At 39.4% G+C, this 19,200-nt stretch overlaps 1 protein-coding gene and 1 non-coding gene across 2 annotated transcripts; one reads left to right on the top strand and one right to left on the bottom strand.

Annotated features, from left to right (window-relative positions):
- Positions 1–824: 824 nt before the first annotated feature.
- On the bottom strand, positions 825–3,026 carry LOC126661753 (uncharacterized). Its single transcript, XM_050355619.1, has one exon. The coding sequence runs from the start codon at positions 3,024–3,026 to the stop codon at positions 825–827; it is 2,202 nt and encodes a 733-aa protein (XP_050211576.1).
- On the top strand, positions 2,332–2,438 carry LOC126662442 (small nucleolar RNA R71). The gene has a single exon (XR_007635814.1). It is a non-coding gene; the product is annotated as a small nucleolar RNA R71 (small nucleolar RNA).
- Positions 3,027–19,200: the final 16,174 nt, after the last annotated feature.

Below are 19,200 nucleotides of genomic sequence, written 5' to 3'. Positions count from 1 at the left end.
ACATAAAAGCATAATGTTTTCCCCACCCTCACACTAGTTCATGCATTGTCCCCAATGCAATGAAATAAAAAAAAACTGACACATAAAAATGTAAAGGGTGAAAGGAAAGATACCATTGGGATTGCCTCCCAAGCGCGCTTGTTTATGGTCATTAGCTTGACTGTATGGCAGACAAATCATGGCGGATCAAAAAGAGCAACTCGCTCATGTCCTTGAGCAATAAAAGTTTTCGAACATGGTTTGCACCATTGTTCAAGAACCTTGAAGATCTCGCCGGTTGCGCTTTCCAATTCCACCACTTCAGGACAAATGTTCCGTCGGAGTTTGAATGGTCCACTCCACTGCAATACCAGCTTACCTGCGCATGAACGCACTTGAGAAGTATTCAGAATGACAAGCTCACTTACATCGGTGCTTCCGGGTTGCACTGGATCTTTGCTACTTGCCGTAGAGCCAAATTTCAACTTCCACCCTGCCCATTGTTTAGGTTTACCCCTTCGCGGTTTGGCGGAGAGTGAAGGTTTCAGAGATGCTTTCTTCTTTATTGACCGTGCAGGCATATCACACAAAGGCTTGTGCAATGTTTCTTCTTTACTTGATGAGTTGACTTCTTGCCATGTCGTAGGACAGTCTAAGTACAACACATCCTTCATGCTCTCACGCTCGCTTTCCTCCATGCAGTAAATTCTCATGCATTTTTCCTCACTACTCAGGCTTCGCACCCTCTTTGTCATCTCAAACTCTACACTTTCGTCCTCTAATCTCAGAGTCAACTTGCCTGCATTCACATCAATGAGAGCCCTACTGGTGTTCATGAATGGCCGTCAAAGAATTAGCGGGCACTCTTTATCGATCTCATAGTCAAGAACGACAAAATCCACAGGAAAGATGAATTTGTCGACCTTAACTAAAACATCCTCGACAATTCCATACGGCTTCTTGACAGAGTGGTCAGCAAGCTGCAACATCATAGGAGTGGTCTTCACCTGTTGATCACCAAGAAGCTGTCTAAACAAAGAAAGAGGCATCAAATTTATGCTGGCACCCAAATCACATAAACAATTAGCAGTTCGTAAATCACCAATAGTACAGGGAACAGAAAAACTCCCTGGGTCTTCGAGCTTTGTAGGCAGCTTGCTCAAACTGATTGAGCTGCAATTCTCTGTAAATGGAGTCGTACTCTCGTCCCAGCTCCGCTTGTTCATCAGAATGTCTTTCAAGAATTTTGCATAATGCGGCATCTCTCTAAGTGCATCCGGTAGGCTGATATTGATCTGCAGCTTCTTGAAAGTTTCCAAGAACTTGTGAAACTTCCAAGTGTCTTGTGGCTTCTTCAGTCTGTGCGGAAACGGAACCTTAGGAACATATGGTGGAGGTGGAGTATATGATTTTGAAATTTGTGACTCAGTAGCACCACCCTCACACTGCTCCTTCTCTGCCTCTACTCCAGCCTTCTCTGCATGCGGTTCAGGCAACACTTTTGAACTTTTCAGTGTTATTTCCTTGACTTGCTCTCTCGGATTTGCCTCAGTAGTGGATGGTAAACCCCCTTGATTTCGAGTCTGAAGTGCTTGGGCCGTCTGCTGATTCTGCAACTCAAGATTGTGAATTGTGGCAGCATGATTCCTTAATGTTTGCTGCGTCTCTGCTTCCTTCTTCAACATTAACTCCATCATCTTGTCCACCTTACTATGAAGAGACTCTCCTTGCTCTCTCTGCTGAAAGCCAGGTGGATGCTGAGGTCTATTGTTCTGATGTTGGAAGTTGCCCTGATTCTGTTGTGGCCCTTGTCCTCCTTGAAAATTCGGACCCGCCTGATTGTTGGCATTACCCCCAGTATCCTTCCATGAGAAATTCGGGTGATTCCTCCATCCAGGATTGTAAGTAGCAGCATACGGATCATTGCCCTGTCGCCGTCCTCCCACAAAATTGACCTGCTCATTAAACGCCTGTCTCATCACATAGCAGCCATTTTCCACGTGGGTAGGATCTCCACATACTTCACAGCTACTCTGAACTGCAGCAACATTTCCCATAGTCATCCCTGCAGCTTGCCTCATAAGAATATCAACCTGAGCTTGCAGTGAGGCATTCTTCGCTTTCAGACTCTCCACAGCTGGATCAACACTGACTGCCATTACCCCTCTCTGCGCAGGTACTTTCGCCCTCTCGTTCGGCCAAGTACATCCATTTATGGCCATCTCATCTAATAGAGAAAATGGTTCATCGGTCGTCTTCCTCATTAGTGACCCTCCTGCAGCTACATCAATAGCGCTTCTCCCCAACTCAGTTGACCCATTGTAGAAATTTTGGATCAGATTCTCTCTAGTGATGTGATGATGAGGAACTTTCCTCTGCATCTCCTTGTATCGCTCCCACGCTTCATGTATCGATTCTCCATCGTTTTGCTGATAGAGCATAATATCCCTAGTCAGCTTTGCAGTCTTTGCCATGGAGAAGTACTTGCTCATGAAAGCTTTTGCCAAATCTGACCAATTGTTAATCCCCGCTCTAGGCAATGCATGGATCCACTGCTTCACTTTATCCCTCAGAGAAAATGGGAATAAGCGCAGCCAAACTTCATCGTTTGTCATGTTGCTGAGCTTGAATGTACTACACACCTCCAAAAAATCGGCGATGTGTTGATTCGGATCTTCACTGGGTAGCCCATAAAATTGACAGCGCGCTTCTATCAGTTGAATGACACTTGTCTTGATCTCATAGTGGTTCGCTAGTACAGGATGTGCAAAATAACCATGAGTAGTGTTGCCCACAGTTGGCTGAAAGAACTCCATCAATGTTCGTACTCTCTGTCCTCCATTATTCTCTCCCTGCACATCCTGCGGATTCTGCTGATTTTGTGGGGGAACTCTGTTATCCACCACAGGATTGAAACCAGGTGGGATACCGTCTTCGTCTGCCATAATCTGATTCCTTTGAGCTGATTTTCGGACACTTCGCTCAAAGGTAGTGAGATCTTGTTGAAAAGGTTCTAGCGGTAGTCGTTTTCGTCGTGTATTATGCATACACTATGAGAAGGGTACCTGAAACAACACAAACAACAAAATACCACGGGTAAAACAAGAAAAATAAAAACTAAAACAACCAGTTATCCTAGCTTTGATGTTAAAGATATGCTTTCCCCGGAAACGGCGCCAAAAACTTGTTGGTAAAAATACGCAAGCGTACGTATGCCAACTTGTAATACAGACTGTGAAGTCCGGATATCGTACCCACAGAGAAAGCTTCTAAAGACAACCAGTTAGGATACTCGATTTGGATAGTTGAAAAGATATTTTGGTTGAGTTATAAAAACTAAATAAAGTGAAATAACAATTATGGATAAAATTAACTAAAGCTATAATGAAAATAAGGTTTTAACAATGATGGGAAGAACAGGGATTATTAACTTTCATTATGCTGTTTAATCAGATTGGAATATGGATTTAGTTGTTCTACTAAGGTTCAGGCTAATCGTAAGCACCTAAAATTCTCTCTCGAGCAATTGCAGGCAAAAACATATAACAAACTAGTAACAGGCTAATTACTCACTCTCGCACAATGATTAACCTAAATTACTAATCAATTAATGTTTATGAAGTAAACCCTAAGAACACGTGCTCGTCAATTCACTCTCGCGCAATTAACTCCTACGTTCTTAATTATGTTGGTCTATTCCAGTTTTACTCTCTCGAGCTAAAACCAAAACACATGAAAATGATTAAATTGGCCAAATAAATTCAAGCGTTAAGAACAATAGTTAAAACATAGTAATAACAATAACCCACAAATCTAATTCGTTTAAACAGACATAAATCCCATTAATAATCCCTAATGAAAGGTTTAGCTACACATATTCAAAGAAAGTTCAACAATAATGTAATAAGAATTCATGGCTGAATAAGAAACAATAATAATTAATCTCTTAATAGTTATCGTACCTTAATCGACAATAATCCCAAAACAATGATGAAGAAAATCCAGAATACAAGCTAAAACGATGAACGGTAATCGAAAGCTAAACTAAACTAATGTAAAACTAATGTCTAATGTAGCGAATTAAGCGAACCCTTTACAAGATGTCATTGTTAACTATTTATACCCATGTGTAATTAGGGTTAAATTCTGATTTGTAGCTCTCTTAAATGTCAAATATGCCCCTCAGACTTCAGAAGTGCATCGATTCCTCGCAGTGGCAAACTTGTAAAAATATAACTTTTCTGGCCGAACTCGGGGGTCTCGCGACGCGAGACCCATCCTTTTACGTCGTGAGACTCTGATCAATGGTGTAGCGACGTGATGCTTGGCGTGAGCACATCGTGGGAATCCTTCGTCATAATTTTTCCATGGGTCTCACGTCGTGAGACATACGTCTCGCGTCGTGAGACCTGAAATACCAAGGCTCACGTCGTGAGCTTCATCGTGACAAGATCGTGAGGAACTTCGGCCATTTTGAAGACATCTCCACCAAATGTCTCACATCGTGAGACATAGGTCTCACGTCGTGAGACTTAACTTTCGACCTTAAACTTTAATTAATTTGCTCCAACAATACTCGGTTTGTCGCCCATGTCCAATGTTGTTCACATTTGCCCGAAAAACATCTCATTTCTCCAAATTGCCTACAACACTTAGACAACACAAATAAATACCAAAACGAGATCAAATGTGACATAAAAAAACATGCAAATCAATACTAAAAACCCTCAGAAATAGGAGTAATTCTACTCCTATCAGTAGAGATGGCTACAAACACTACACCTACTTCATCAGTGCGATCAATCCTTGAGAAGGATAAGCTCAATGGCACTAACTTTCTGGACTGGTGCAGAAAACTAAGAATTGTTCTTAGGCAAGAAAGAAAGGAATATATCCTTGATCAACCCCTCCCTGAGGAACCAGCTCCTGCTGCTACTAGAGCTCAAAGGGATGCTTATACGAAGCATCTCAATGACTCTACTGATGTCACTTGCATTATGCTTGGATGCATGGAGAATGAACTCCAAAAGCAAATGATGGAATTGGATGCGAACACCATGATTACTGATCTCATGGAAATGTTCCAAGAGAGAGCAAGAATTGAAAGGTTCAATACCATCAAGGATTTGCTTTCTTGCAAGTTGACTATTAGCGGCTCAGTTAGTCCTCATGTTTTGAAGATGAAGGGTCATCTTGAACATTTGGACAGGCTCGGTCTCCCAATTGCCCAAGAGTTGGCTACAGACATTATTCTCCAATCTTTGCTTGAGGCTTATGATGGTTTCATCATGAACTTCAATATGAATAATATGGAGAAGACCACCACAGAGTTGCATGGGATGCTTCAAACTGCTGAAAAGAACATCAAGAATGAGATTAAGGATGTTCTTATGGTCAACAAGGGAAAGGGTATGAAAAGGTCTGGTAAGGGCAAGGGAAAGGCTTTCAAGAAGTCTAAACCCAAGTCCAAGCCCAAGACCAAGGATGAACCCAAAGCAAAACCGCCAAAGGAAGGAACTTGCTTTTTCTGCAAGGAACCTGGACATTGGAAAAGGAATTGCAAGAAATATCTGGATGATCTGAAGAAGAACAAGGGTAGTGAGACTACCACTTCAGGTATTCATGTTATAGAAATTAATCTTTCTACTTCTGATTCATGGGTATTAGATACTGGATCTGGATCTCACATTTGTACTAATGTCCAGGGTCTCAAAAGGAGTAGAAGTTTGACAAAAGGCGAAGTGGACCTACGAGTTGGCAATGGAGCAAGAGTTGCTGCTTTAGCTGTAGGGACTTATGAGTTATCTTTGCCTAGTGGACTTATTTTATCTTTGAACAATTGTTATTATGTACCTACCATGTGTAGGAATATTATTTTTGTTTCTTGTTTGGACAAGGATGGTTTTGAATTTATTATTAGGAATAATAAATGTAGTATTTCGCATAATAACATTCTTTATGGATATGCTCCACGCAGTAGTGGTCTTTATATTTTAAATGTTGAAGACACTAATGAAAAATCAATCTATAACATCAATGCTAAGAAGTTTAAGTCAAATGATTTAAACTCTACTTATCTCTGGCATTGTCGTTTAGGCCATATAAATGAGAAACGCATATCAAAACTTCAAAGAGATGGACTTTTGAATTCATTTGATTATGAATCATTTGAAACATGTGAATCTTGTCTAATGGGCAAAATGACAAAAACACCTTTTATTGGACAAGGTGAAAGAGCTAAAAACTTATTGGGCCTTATACATACAGATGTATGTGGTCCATTAAGTACAAATGCTAGAGGTGGATTTCAGTACTTCATTACTTTTACTGATGATCTCAGTAGATATGGTTATGTTTATCTGATGAAATATAAATCTGAATCTTTTGAAAAGTTCAAAATATTTAAGAATGAAGTACAAAATCAACTTGGTAAAAATATTAAAACACTAAGATCTGATCGAGGTGGTGAATATTTAAGCCAAGAATTTGTAGATCATCTAAGAGATTGTGGGATCGTTTCTCAATTGACTCCACCTGGAACACCACAATGGAATGGTGTGTCTGAACGGAGAAATCGAACTCTATTGGATATGGTTCGATCAATGATGAGTCAAACTGATCTTCCAATCTCATTTTGGGGTTATGCTTTAGAAACCGCTGCATTCATTTTGAATAGAGTTCCATCAAAGGCAGTTGAAAAGACACCATATGAGATATGGACTGGAAAAACTCCTAGTTTGTCTTTTCTTAAGATTTGGGGATGTCAAGCTTATGTGAAGCGACTAATTTCAGATAAATTAGCACCCAAATCTGACAAATGCCTTTTTGTAGGATATCCTAAAGAAACTAAAGGATATTACTTCTACAATGCTTATGAGAACAAAGTGTTTGTTGCTCGAAATGGTATCTTTTTGGAAATAGAATTTATTTCCAAAGGAACCAGTGGGAGTACAGTACAACTTGAAGAAATTCAAGAACCACAAAATAGCATTGTACCAAGTATGGAACCTCAAAAGAATCAACAAGCAATTGCTGAACCAGTACAAGTACCACAAGGCCAAAGGAGGTCTGATAGGACACGTCATAATCCTATGAGATATGGATTTCTCATTACTGAGAACAATGATGTGATGATTGTGGATCAAGAAGAACCCACATCCTATCAAGAGGCCATAAATAGTCCTGACTCTGAAAAATGGCTCGAAGCCATGAGATCTGAAATGCAATCCATGTATGATAATCAAGTTTGGACCTTGATTGACCCAACGGATGGTGTAAAAACCATTGGGTGCAAATGGGTCTTCAAAATGAAGACTGACATGGATGGCAATGTGCATACCTATAAAGCAAGACTAGTTGCAAAAGGTTTCAGACAAATACATGGTATAGACTATGATGAAACCTTTTCACCAGTTGCTATGCTCAAATCCATTCGAATTCTCCTTGCCATAGCTGCATATTATGACTATGAGATATGGCAAATGGATGTCAAAACAGCGTTTTTTAATGGAAACTTACTTGAGGATGTGTACATGACACAACCTGAGGGTTTTGCCAGTCCAGAGAATTCTGGAAAGGTTTGCAAGCTTCAAAAATCCATTTATGGATTAAAGCAAGCTTCTCGGAGTTGGAATCTTCGTTTTGATGAAGCAATCAAAGAGTTTGGATTCATCAAGAATGAAGATGAACCTTGTGTATACAAGAAAGTTAGTGGGAGCGCGATTGTTTTCTTAGTGCTTTATGTTGATGACATACTACTCATTGGAAACGACATTCCCATACTGCAAAATGTTAAATCATGGTTAGGGAAGTGTTTTTCAATGAAAGACTTGGGCGATGCTGCTTATATATTAGGCATCAAGATCTATAGAGATAGATCTAGAAGACTCATTGGCCTAAGTCAAAGCACTTATGTTGATAAGGTATTAAACAGGTTTAGTATGCAAGACTCCAAGAGAGGATTCTTGCCAATGTCACATGGCATCAGTCTCAGCAAGACTCAGTGTCCTAAGACACAGGATGAGCGAGACCGCATGAGTAAGATTCCATATGCTTCTGCTATTAGATCTATCATGTATGCAATGTTGTGCACTCGACCTGATGTCTCGTATGCTTTGAGTACAACGAGCAGATACCAGTCAAATCCAGGAGAAAGTCATTGATGATTATAAAGGGTTACACAGACGCTAGCTTCCAAACTGACATTGATGATTATAAATCACAGTCAGGATATGTGTTTTGTTTGAATGGAGTTGCTTTTAGATGGAAGAGCTCGAAGCAGGACACCGTTGCTGATTCTACAACAGAAGCTGAGTATATAGCTGCTTCAGACGCAACTAAGGAGGCTGTTTGGATCAAAAAGTTCATAACTGGATTAGGAGTTGTTCCTAGTATATCCGATCCAGTGAACTTGTTATGTGATAACAATAGGGCCATAGCACAAGCAAAGGAGCCCAGATCACATCAGCGATCCAAACACATACTTAGACGTTATCATCTCATTCGAGAAATCATTGAGAGAGGAGGTGAAGATATGCAGAGTTTCGACAAATGATAATGTTGTTGATCCGCTAACTAAGGCTCTTCCACAGCCTAAGCATGAGAGTCATACTAGGTCCATGGGAATTAGATTTAATGTAGATTAGGCCTAGTGTGCGTTAAACGTGACGCTAGATTAGTATGTCGCGTTTTCAAGTGTCTTGAACGCGTCGTTTCGATTACCATGCTTAAATCGCGTCACAAGTCTCTCTAACGCGTCGTTTCGAATAGCTAAGCATGGTTACGTTATATTACGCAAAGTGTGCGTGAAAAGTAACAATAGATTAGTATGTCGCATCTAAACTCTCTTTAATGAGTCGTCCTGTTTACCTAATCATGGTGAGGTTATATTACGCAAAGAGTGTGTGAAAAATGACGCTAATGTTAGTGATATGCACTAGGTCAATCATGTTTGACCATGTTTTGACTTTATCATTTTATTATTTATTGATTGGCAGTTTTTATCATTTTATATTAATGATTAAAATACTTGAATGGTTAATTCTTTCTAAGATCATCGAGTATGTGACTTGATAGTAGAACCCTTAGGTTTAATAAAAGAATTATATACCATCTATCCCTAGTCTTAATAGAACATTGAGACTAGTATGATGTTGACTGATGATTATGTTTTACTAATCATGTATATGAGATATTAAGTCAAATCATAGGTGCTATTTGAGAAATAAGGCACTGGATGACCCACTGTGAGAATACTACATAGATCACTGTCATAAGTAATTCTCATTACAGTTCTAATAGTATAATCCTTTGACCTTGAAATCATCATGGATTTCTACATAGCTATTTCATATTTTGATACAGTCTTACATTATCTTTAACAGGATAATGGAATAGATTGTCATTGGATATGAAAGTAACTATGTGAGAAATATGAGTGACTGAGAAGGAATTCGTCCCTCATTTATTTGAGTAAGATATCTATGGGCCCCTTGAAGAAGATAGACTGAAGAAAATGCATGGCCATGCTAATTGATTAGAAGTTATCATTTTCAGTCTACTTAGAGTCAAGAAACTAATGATTGAATGTTATAAGGATGACATAACTATGCCTTATATTCAATCTGGATATCGAGAGACAAAGGGATTAAAATATTATTGTAAATGGTTAAATCGGATTATCGATATTCATATAACTTGGGTAGTCATAATGTCTTGCTAGAGGCCACTTATGACTTTTGGGCTGAAATAGGGATTTCGAGCCTACTGCCAACGTTATATGAACCTACAGAGTCGCACACTAAGAACAGGCCCAAAACAGTTATGGGTTGTACAAGCCCAATGTGATTAAATGATTAATTATATATATATATATATATATATATATATAATTCATAATATATATATGTATTAATGAATATATATATTAATTCGAAATTTAAGGATAAGTGTTTTCCTTAATTTATTATTTTTGGAAGATAATAAATATAGTAATTAATATATATGGATAATTATCAAAAAGGAGTTTTTGATAAACATAAACTTGTAGAATTGCAATGAGATTGAAATTTGAATTTGTCTCAAACCCTAGTGTTATTTATCACTATAAATACTCATTAAGCAATTGGTTTGAGAATTACGAAATTCATTATTCACTAAATAACTAAAATTCGAAATTGCTTGTGAAGCAATAGTGCTAGCACACAAGCACTAGTTTTGGCTAAGTTCTGTTCGTGTGGATACTCGTAGAGGACGCGTTCTTTTGGAGGCGTTTCTGATCCGAGGCCAGGTATCACCAAAGTGAACCACCTCCTTCCTTCCTACATTGCTGTTGAATTCGACATACAAGTAAGTAATTATTTTGTTAATTCGAATTACATGGATCTTGGTTTGGGTTTTTAGATAAATTTTTGAAATTCCGCTGCGTTATGAACATATAAAACCCAACAGGTAAACTAGTATGTCGCATCTCAAGTCTCTTTAACACGTCGTTTTGATTACCTAATAATGGTTAGGTTATATTACGCAAAGTGTGCGTGAAAAGTGACAGTAAATTAGAATATCGCGTCTCAAGTCTCTTTAACGCGTCGTTCGGATTACCTAAGCTTGGTTAGCTTATAATACGCAAGGTGTGCGTGAAAGTGACGCTAGATTAGCATGTCGCGTCTCAAGGCTCGTTAACGCGTCGTTCCGATTACCTAAGCATGATTAGGTTTTATTACACCAAAGTGTGCGTCAAAAGTAAAGCTAGATTATCAGTATGTCGCGTCTCAAGTATCTTTAACGCGTCGTTCTGACTACCTAAGCATGGTTAGGTTATATTACGCAAGGTGTGCGTGAAAGTGACGCTAGATTAGTATGTCGCATCTCAAGGCTCTTTAACGCGTCGTTCTGAGTACCCAAGCATGGTTAGATTGTATTATGCAACGTGTGCTTGAAAAGTAACGCTAGATTAGTAAGTCGTGTCTTAAGTATCTTAAATTCGTCGTTTCGATTACCATGCTTATGTCACATCACAAGTCTCTCTAACGCGTCGTTCCGATTACCTAAGCATGGTTAGGTTATATATTACACAAAGTGTGCGTGAAAAGTAACAATAAATTAGTAAGTCGTGTCTCAAGTATATTTAACGCGTCGTTGCAATTACCTAACCATGGTTAGGTTATATTACGAAAAGTGAGCGTGAAAAGTGACGCTATCTTAGTATGTCGTATCTCAGTTCTCTTTAACAAGTTCCTATTAACTAATTATGGTTAGGTTATATTACGAAAAGTGTGCATGAATAGTGACACTAGATTAGTATAACGCGTTTCAAGTCTCTTTAACGCGTCGTTCGATTACCATGCTTATCTCGCGTCAAGTCACTTTAACGCGTCGTTCAAATTACCTAAGTATGGTTAGGCTATACGACGCAAAGTTTCATGCAAACTGACGCAAGATTAGTATGTCGCGTCTCAAGTCTCTCTAACACGTCGCTCCTATTTCCTAAGAATCGTTTGGTTATATTACACAAAGTGTGCGTGAAAAGGGACGCTATCTTAGTACGTCGCGTCTCAAATCCCTCAAATGCGTCGTTCGGATTTCTAAGAAACCATATTACCCAAAGTGTGCGAAATAAGTTACGCTAGATTAGTAATACGGATCTCAAGTATCAGTAACGCGTCGTTTCGATTACCATGCCTATGTCGCGTCACAAGTCTCTCTAACGCATTGTTCCGATTACCTATGCATGGTTAGGTTATATTACGCAACGTGTGCGTGAAAAATGACAATATATTAGTATGTTGCGTCTCAAATCTATTTAACGCGTCTTTCCGACTACCTAGATTAGTATGTCGCATCTCAAGTCTCTTGAACACGTCGTTTCGATTACGTAAGAATGGTTTGGTTATATTACGCAAAGTGTGCGTTTTTTAGTGACGCAAGATTAGTATGTCTCGTGTTAAGTCTCTTTAACGCGTCGTTTGGATTACCTAAGCATAGTTATGTTATATTACGCAAGGTGTGCGTGAAAAGTGACGCTAGATTAGCATGTCGCTTTTCAAGTCTCTTTTACACGTCGTTCTGATTACCAAAGCATGGTTAGGTTATATTACGCAAGGTGTGCATGCAAAGTGAAGCTAGATTAGTATGTCGCGTCTCAAGGCTCTTTAACTTATCGTTCCGATTACCTAAGCATGGTTATATTATATTACGCAAAGTGTGCTTGAAAAGTGACGCTAGATTAGTATGTCGCGTCTCAAGTCTCTTTAACGCGTCGTTATGATTACCTAAGCATGGCTAGGTTATATGCGAGGTGTGCGTAAAAAGTGACGCTAGATTAGTATGTCGTGTCTCAAGTCTCTTTAACGCGTCGTTTCGATTACCATGCTTATGTCGACACTAGTCTCTCTAACGCGTCGTTCTGATTTCCTAAGCATGGTTAGGTTATATTACACAAAGTGTGCGTGAAAAGAAACAATAAATTAGTATGTCGTGTCTCGAATTTATTAAACGCATCGTTCCGATTACATAAGCATGGTTAGATTATATTACGGAAAGTGTGCGGCAAAAGTGACTCTAGATTAGTATGTCGCGTCTCAATTCTCTTTAACGCGTTGTTCCGATTAACTAGCATGGTTGAGTTATATTACGAAAAGTGTGCATGAAAAGTGACGCTAGATTAGTATGTCGCGTCTCAAGTCTCTTTTACGCGTCATTTCGATTACCATGCTTATCAGGCATCACAAGTCTCATTAATACGTCGTTCCGATTACATAAGTATGGTTAGGTTATATTACACAAAGTGTGCGTGAAAAGTGGCGCTAGATTAGTACGTCGCATCTCAAGTCTCTCTAATGCGTCATTCCGATTTCTAGGCATGGTTAGGTTATATTATGCAAAGTGTGCAAAAAAATGACGCTAGATTAGTATTACGCGTCTCAAATCTTTGTAACATATCGTTTTGGATTACCATGCGTATTTCGCGTCACAAGTCTCTCTAACGCGTCGTTTCGATTACCTACGCATGGTTAGGTTATATTACCCAACGTGTGCATGAAAAGTGACGCTAGATTAGTATATCCCGTCGCAAATCTCTCTAACGCGTCGTTCCGATTACCTAAGGATGGTTAGTTTATATTACGCAAAGGGACGCTATCTTTGTACGTCGCGTCGCAAATCCCTCAAATGCGTCGTTCCGATTTCTAAGAAACTATATTACCCAAAGTGTGCGAAATAAGTTACGCTAGATTAGTAATACGGATCTCAAGTGTCAGTAACGCGTCGTTTCGATTACCATGCCTATGTCGCGTCACAAGTCTCTCTAACGCATTGTTCCGATTACCTATGCATGGTTAGGTTATATTACGCAACGTGTGTGTGAAAAATGACAATATATTAGTATGTTGCGTCTCAAATCTATTTAACGCGTCTTTCCGACTACCTAGATTAGTATGTCGCATCTCAAGTCTCTTGAACACGTCGTTTCGATTACGTAAGAATGGTTTGGTTATATTACACAAAGTGTGCGTTTTTTAGTGACGCAAGATTAGTATGTCTCGTGTTAAGTCTCTTTAACGCGTCGTTTGGATTACCTAAGCATAGTTATGTTATATTACGCAAGGTGTGCGTCAAAAGTGACGCTAGATTAGCATGTCGCTTTTCAAGTCTCTTTTACACGTCGTTCTGATTACCAAAGCATGGTTAGGTTATATTACGCAAGGTGTGCATGCAAAGTGAAGCTAGATTAGTATGTCGCGTCTCAAGGCTCTTTAACTTATCGTTCCGATTACCTAAGCATGGTTATATTATATTACACACAGTGTGCTTGAAAAGTGACGCTAGATTAGTATGTCGCGTCTCAAGTCTCTTTAACGCGTCGTTATGATTACCTAAGCATGGCTAGGTTATATGCGAGGTGTGCGTAAAAAGTGACGCTAGATTAGTATGTCGTGTCTCAAGTCTCTTTAACGCGTCGTTTCGATTACCATGCTTATGTCGACACTAGTCTCTCTAACGCGTCGTTCTGATTTCCTATGCATGGTTAGGTTATATTACACAAAGTGTGCGTGAAAAGAAACAATAAATTAGTATGTCGTGTCTCGAATTTATTTAACGCATCGTTCCGATTACATAAGCATGGTTAGATTATATTACGGAAAGTGTGCGTGAAAAGTGACGCTAGATTAGTATGTTGCGTCTCAATTCTCTTTAACGCGTTGTTCCGGTTCACTAGCATGGTTGAGTTATATTACGAAAAGTGGGCATGAAAAGTGACGCTAGATTAGTATGTCGCATCTCAAGTCTCTTTTACGCGTCATTTCGATTACCATGCTTATCAGGCATCACAAGTCTCATTAATACGTCGTTCCGATTACATAAGTATGGTTAGGTTATATTACACAAAGTGTGCGTGAAAAGTGGCGCTAGATTAGTACGTCGCATCTCAAGTCTCTCTAATGCGTCATTCCGATTTCTAGGCATGGTTAGGTTATATTATGCAAAGTGTGCAAAAAAATGACGCTAGATTAGTATTACGCGTCTCAAATCTTTGTAACGTATCGTTTTGGATTACCATGCCTATGTCGTGTCACAAGTCTCTCTAACGCGTCGTTTCGACTACCTACGCATGGTTAGGTTATATTACGCAACGTGTGCATGAAAAGTGACGCTAGATTAGTATATCCCGTCGCAAATCTCTCTAACGCGTCGTTCCGATTACCTAAGGATGGTTAGTTTATATTACGCAAAAAGTGCGTGAAAAGAGACGCTAGATTAGTATGACGCGTCTCAAGTCTCTTTAATGCGTTGTTCTTACTATCGAAGCATGGTTAGGTTATCTTACGCAAAGTGTGCGTGAAAAGTGACAATAAATTAGTAAGTTGCGTCTCAAGTCTCTTTAACGCGTCGTAACGATTACCATGCTTATTTCGCGTCACAAGTCTATCTAACGCGTCGTTCCGATTACCAAAACATGGTTAGGTTATATTACGCAAAGTGTGCGGTAAAAGTGAAAATAGATTAGTATGTCGCGTATCAAGTCTTTTTAACGCATCATTTCGATTACCTAAGCATGGTTAGGCAGTATTACTCAAAGAGTGAGTGAATTAAGATGTCGTGTCTCAAGTCTCTTTAACACGTCGTTCCGATTACATAAGCATGGTAAGGTTATATTACGCAAAAAATACGCAAAAAGTGACGCTAAAATAGTATGGCGCGTCTCAAGTCTTTTTTAACGTGTCATTCCGATTACCTAATCATGGTTAGGTTATATTAAGCAATGTGTGCATAAAAAGGGACGCTACATTAGTATGTCGCATCTCAAGTCTCTTTAACGCGTTGTTCCGTTACCTAAGCATGGTTAGGTTGTATTACGCAAAGTGTACTCTAAAAGTGACGTTTGATTAGTATGGTGCGTCTCAAGTCTCTTTAATGTATTGTTCCGATTACCTAATATTGGTTAGGTTATATTACGAAAGTGCGCCTGAAAAGTGACGCTAGACTAGTATGTCACGTCATAAGTCAAGAACGCGTCGCTCCGATTACCTAAGCATGGTTAGGTTATTTTACGGAAAGTGTGTGAAAAGTTACGCTGGATTAGTAAGTCGCGTCGTAAGTCTCTTTAACGCGTCATTCGATTGTCTAAGCATGGTTAGGTTATATTACGCAAAGTGTGCGTGAAAAGAGACGCTCGATTAGTATGTCACATCTCAAATCTCTTTAACACGTGTTCTGGTTACCTAAGCATGGTTCAAAGTGACGATAGATTAGTATGTCGCGTCTGAAGTCTCTTTAACGTGTCGTTCCGATTACCTAAGCATGGTTAGTTTATACTACGTAAAGTGTGCATGAAAAGTGACAATAGATTAGTATGTCACGTCTCAAGTCTCCTTAACTCGTTTCCGATTACCTATGCATGGTTACGCTAGATTAGTATGGCTCGTTTTAAGTCTCTTTAACGCGTCGTTCGATTACTATCCTTATGTCGTGTCACAAGTCTCTTTAACGCGTGTTCCGATGACCTAAGCATGGTTTGGTTATATTACGCAAAGTGTGCGTGAAATGTGACGCTAGATTAGTATGTCGCGTCACAGGTCTCTCTAACTCGTCGTTCTGATTACCTAAGCATCATTAGGCTATATTACGCAAAGTGTGCGTGAAAATTGACTCTAAATTAGTATATCGCGTCTCAAGTCTCTTTAATGTGTCATTCTAATTACCTAAGCATGGTTAGGTTATATTACGCAAAGTCTGCGTAAAAAGTGACGGTAGATTAGTATGGCGTGCACTTTAGCGCGTCGTTTTTATTACCATGCTTATGCCGCGTCACAAGTCTCTCTAACGCGTCGTTCTGATTACCTAAGCATGGCTGAGCTATATTACGCAAAGTGTGCGTGAAAAGTGACACTAGATTAATATGTCGCGTCACAAGTCTCTCTAACGGGTCACATAAACATCATTAGGCTATATTACGCAAAGTGTGCGTGAAAAGTGAAGCTAAATTAGTATGTCGCGTCTCAAATCTCTTTAACGCGTCGTTTTGATTACCATGCTTATGTCGCGTCTCAAATCTCTCTAACGCGTCGTTCCGATTACCTAAGTATGGTCAGGTTATATTACACAAAATGTGCGTGAAAAGTGACGCTAGATTAATATGTCGCGTCTCAAGTCTCTTTCATGTGTCATTCCGATTACTTAAGCATGGTTAGGTTATACTACGCAAAGTCTGCAAAAAATGTGACGCTAGATTAGTATGGCGTGCCTCAAGTCTCTTTAACGCGTCGTTTTGATTGCCATGCTTATGGCGCGTCTCAAGTCTCTTTAACGCGTCGTTTAGATTACCATGCTTATGTCGTGTCACAAGTCTCTTTAATGCGTATTGTGATTACCTATGCATAGTTAGGATATATTATGCAAAATGTGCGTGAAAAGTGACGCTTGATTAGTATGTCGCGTCTCAACTCTCTTTAATGTGTCGTTCCGATTACCTAAGAAGGGTTAAGTTATATTACGCAAAGTGTGTGTGAAAAGTGACAATAGATTAGTATGTCATGTCTGAAAGACTCTATTACACGTCGTTCTGAGTACCAAATCATCGTTATGTTATATTACGCCAAGTGCGCGTTAAAAGTATCGCATAGTTAGTTTAACGTGTTGTTACGATTGCCTTAGCTTGCTTAAGTTATATTACTTAGTGTATGTAAAAAGTGAAGCTAGATTAGTGTGGCACGTCTCAAGTCTATTCAATGCTTTGTTTCGATTCCATGCATATGTCACGTTACAAGTCTCTTTAATACAATGTTCCGATTTCCATAGCATGGTTAGGTTATATTACACATAGTGTGCGTGAAAAGTGACAATAGATTAGTATGTCGTGTCGCAAGTCTCTTTAACATGTCGTTCCGATTACCTAAACATGGGGAGTTTATTTTTCGCAAAGTGTGCGTGAAAAGTGACGGCTAGATTAGTATGCCGCGTCTCAACTCTCTTTAAAGCGTCTTTCCGATTACCTAATCATGGTTAGGTTGTATTACGCAAAGCGTGCGTAAAAAGTGACGCTAGATTAGTATGGCGCGTTTCAAGTCACTTTAATATGTCGTTTCGATTACTGTGCTTATGTCGCGTCACAAGTGTCTCTAACGCGTCCTGATTACCAAAGCATGGTTTGGTTATAATACTCTAAGTGTCCGTGAAAACTGACAATAAATCGGTATTTCGCGTCTCAAGTATCTTTAACGCGTCGTTCCGATTACCTAAGCATGGTTAGGTTATATTATGCAAAATGTGCGTGAAAAGTGACAATCAATTAGTATTTCGTGTCTCAAGTCTATTTAACGCGTCGTTCCGATTACCTAAGCGTGGTTATGTTACTGCGCGTTAAAAGAGTCACTAGATTAGTATGTCACATCACAAGTCTCTTTAACGCATTGTTACGATTACCTAAGCATGGTGAGGTTATATTACGTTAAGTGTGCGTAAAAAATAACGCTAGATTAGTATGACACGTCTCAAGTCTCTTTAACGCGTCGTTTCGATTAGCATGCTTATGTCACGTTACAAGTCTCTCAACATGTCGTTCAAATTACCAAAGCATTTGTAGGTTGTATTACGCAAATTATGCGTGAAAAGTGACAATTGATTAGTATGTCCCGTCTAAAGTCACTTTAACGCGTCGTTCCGATTACCTAAGCATGGTTAGGTTCTTATACGAAAATTGTGCGTGAAAAGTGACGCTAGATAAGTAACGCGTCGTTCCGATTACCTATACATGGTTAGGTTAATATTACGCAATGTTTACGTGAAAAGTGACGCTAGATTAGTATGGCGCGTCTCAAGTCTCTTTAACACGTTGTTTCGATTACCTAAGCATGGTTAGGTCACATTACGCAAAGTGTGCAGGAAAAGTTACGCTAGATTAGTATGTCGCATCTCAAGTCTCTTTAACGCGTCGTTCTGATTACCTAAGCATGGTTAGGTTATATTACGCAAAGAGTGCGTAAAAAGTGACACTAGATTAGCATGGCGTTTTTCAATTCTCTTTGACGTGTAGTTTCGGTTACCATGCTTATGTCGCGTCACAAGTGTCTCTAACGCGTCGTTATGATTATCTAGGCATGGTTAGGTTAGATTACGCAGAGTGTGCGTGAAAATTGAGGCTAGATTAGTATGTCGTGTCTCAAGTCATTTTAATGTGTCGTTCGGATTACCTAAGCATGGTTAGGCTATATAACGCAAAGTGTGCGTGACAAGTGACGTTAGATTAGTATGTCACGTCTTAAGTTTCTTTGACGCGTGTTCCGAATACCTAAGCATGGTTAGAATATATTACGCAAAGTGTGCGTGAAAAATGACGCTAGATTAGTATGTCGCGTCTGAAGTCTCTTTAACGCGTTGTTCCGATTACCCAAACATTGTTAGGTTATATTACGCAAAGTCTGCGTGAAAAGTGACGCTAGATTAGTGTGTCGCGTCTCAAGTCTCTTTAACGCGTCGTTCCGATTACATGGTTAGGTAGTGTCCGGGAAAAGTGACGCTAGATTAGTATGTCGCGTCTCAAGTCTCTTTGTGTCGTTCCGATTACCTATGCATGGTTAGGTTATATTACATGTGTGCGTGAAAACTGTCGCTTGATAAGTATGTCGCGTCTCAAGCCTCTTTAACGCGTCGTTCTGATTACCTAAGCATGGTTAGATATTATATTACGGAAAGTGTTCGTGAAAAATTACGGTAGATTAGTATGTT

Source organism: Mercurialis annua, linkage group LG8 (assembly GCF_937616625.2).
Source record: "Mercurialis annua linkage group LG8, ddMerAnnu1.2, whole genome shotgun sequence".
Classification (NCBI taxonomy): Eukaryota; Viridiplantae; Streptophyta; class Magnoliopsida; order Malpighiales; family Euphorbiaceae; genus Mercurialis; species Mercurialis annua.
Note: the sequence above shows the minus strand (reverse complement) of the source record. Positions and strands in the feature narration are given on the sequence as shown.

Bases quoted from the DNA above. Each gene is read 5' to 3' on its own strand.
- LOC126661753 (XM_050355619.1), bottom strand. From the start codon at position 3,026: ATGCATAATACACGACGAAAACGACTACCGCTAGAACCTTTTCAACAA.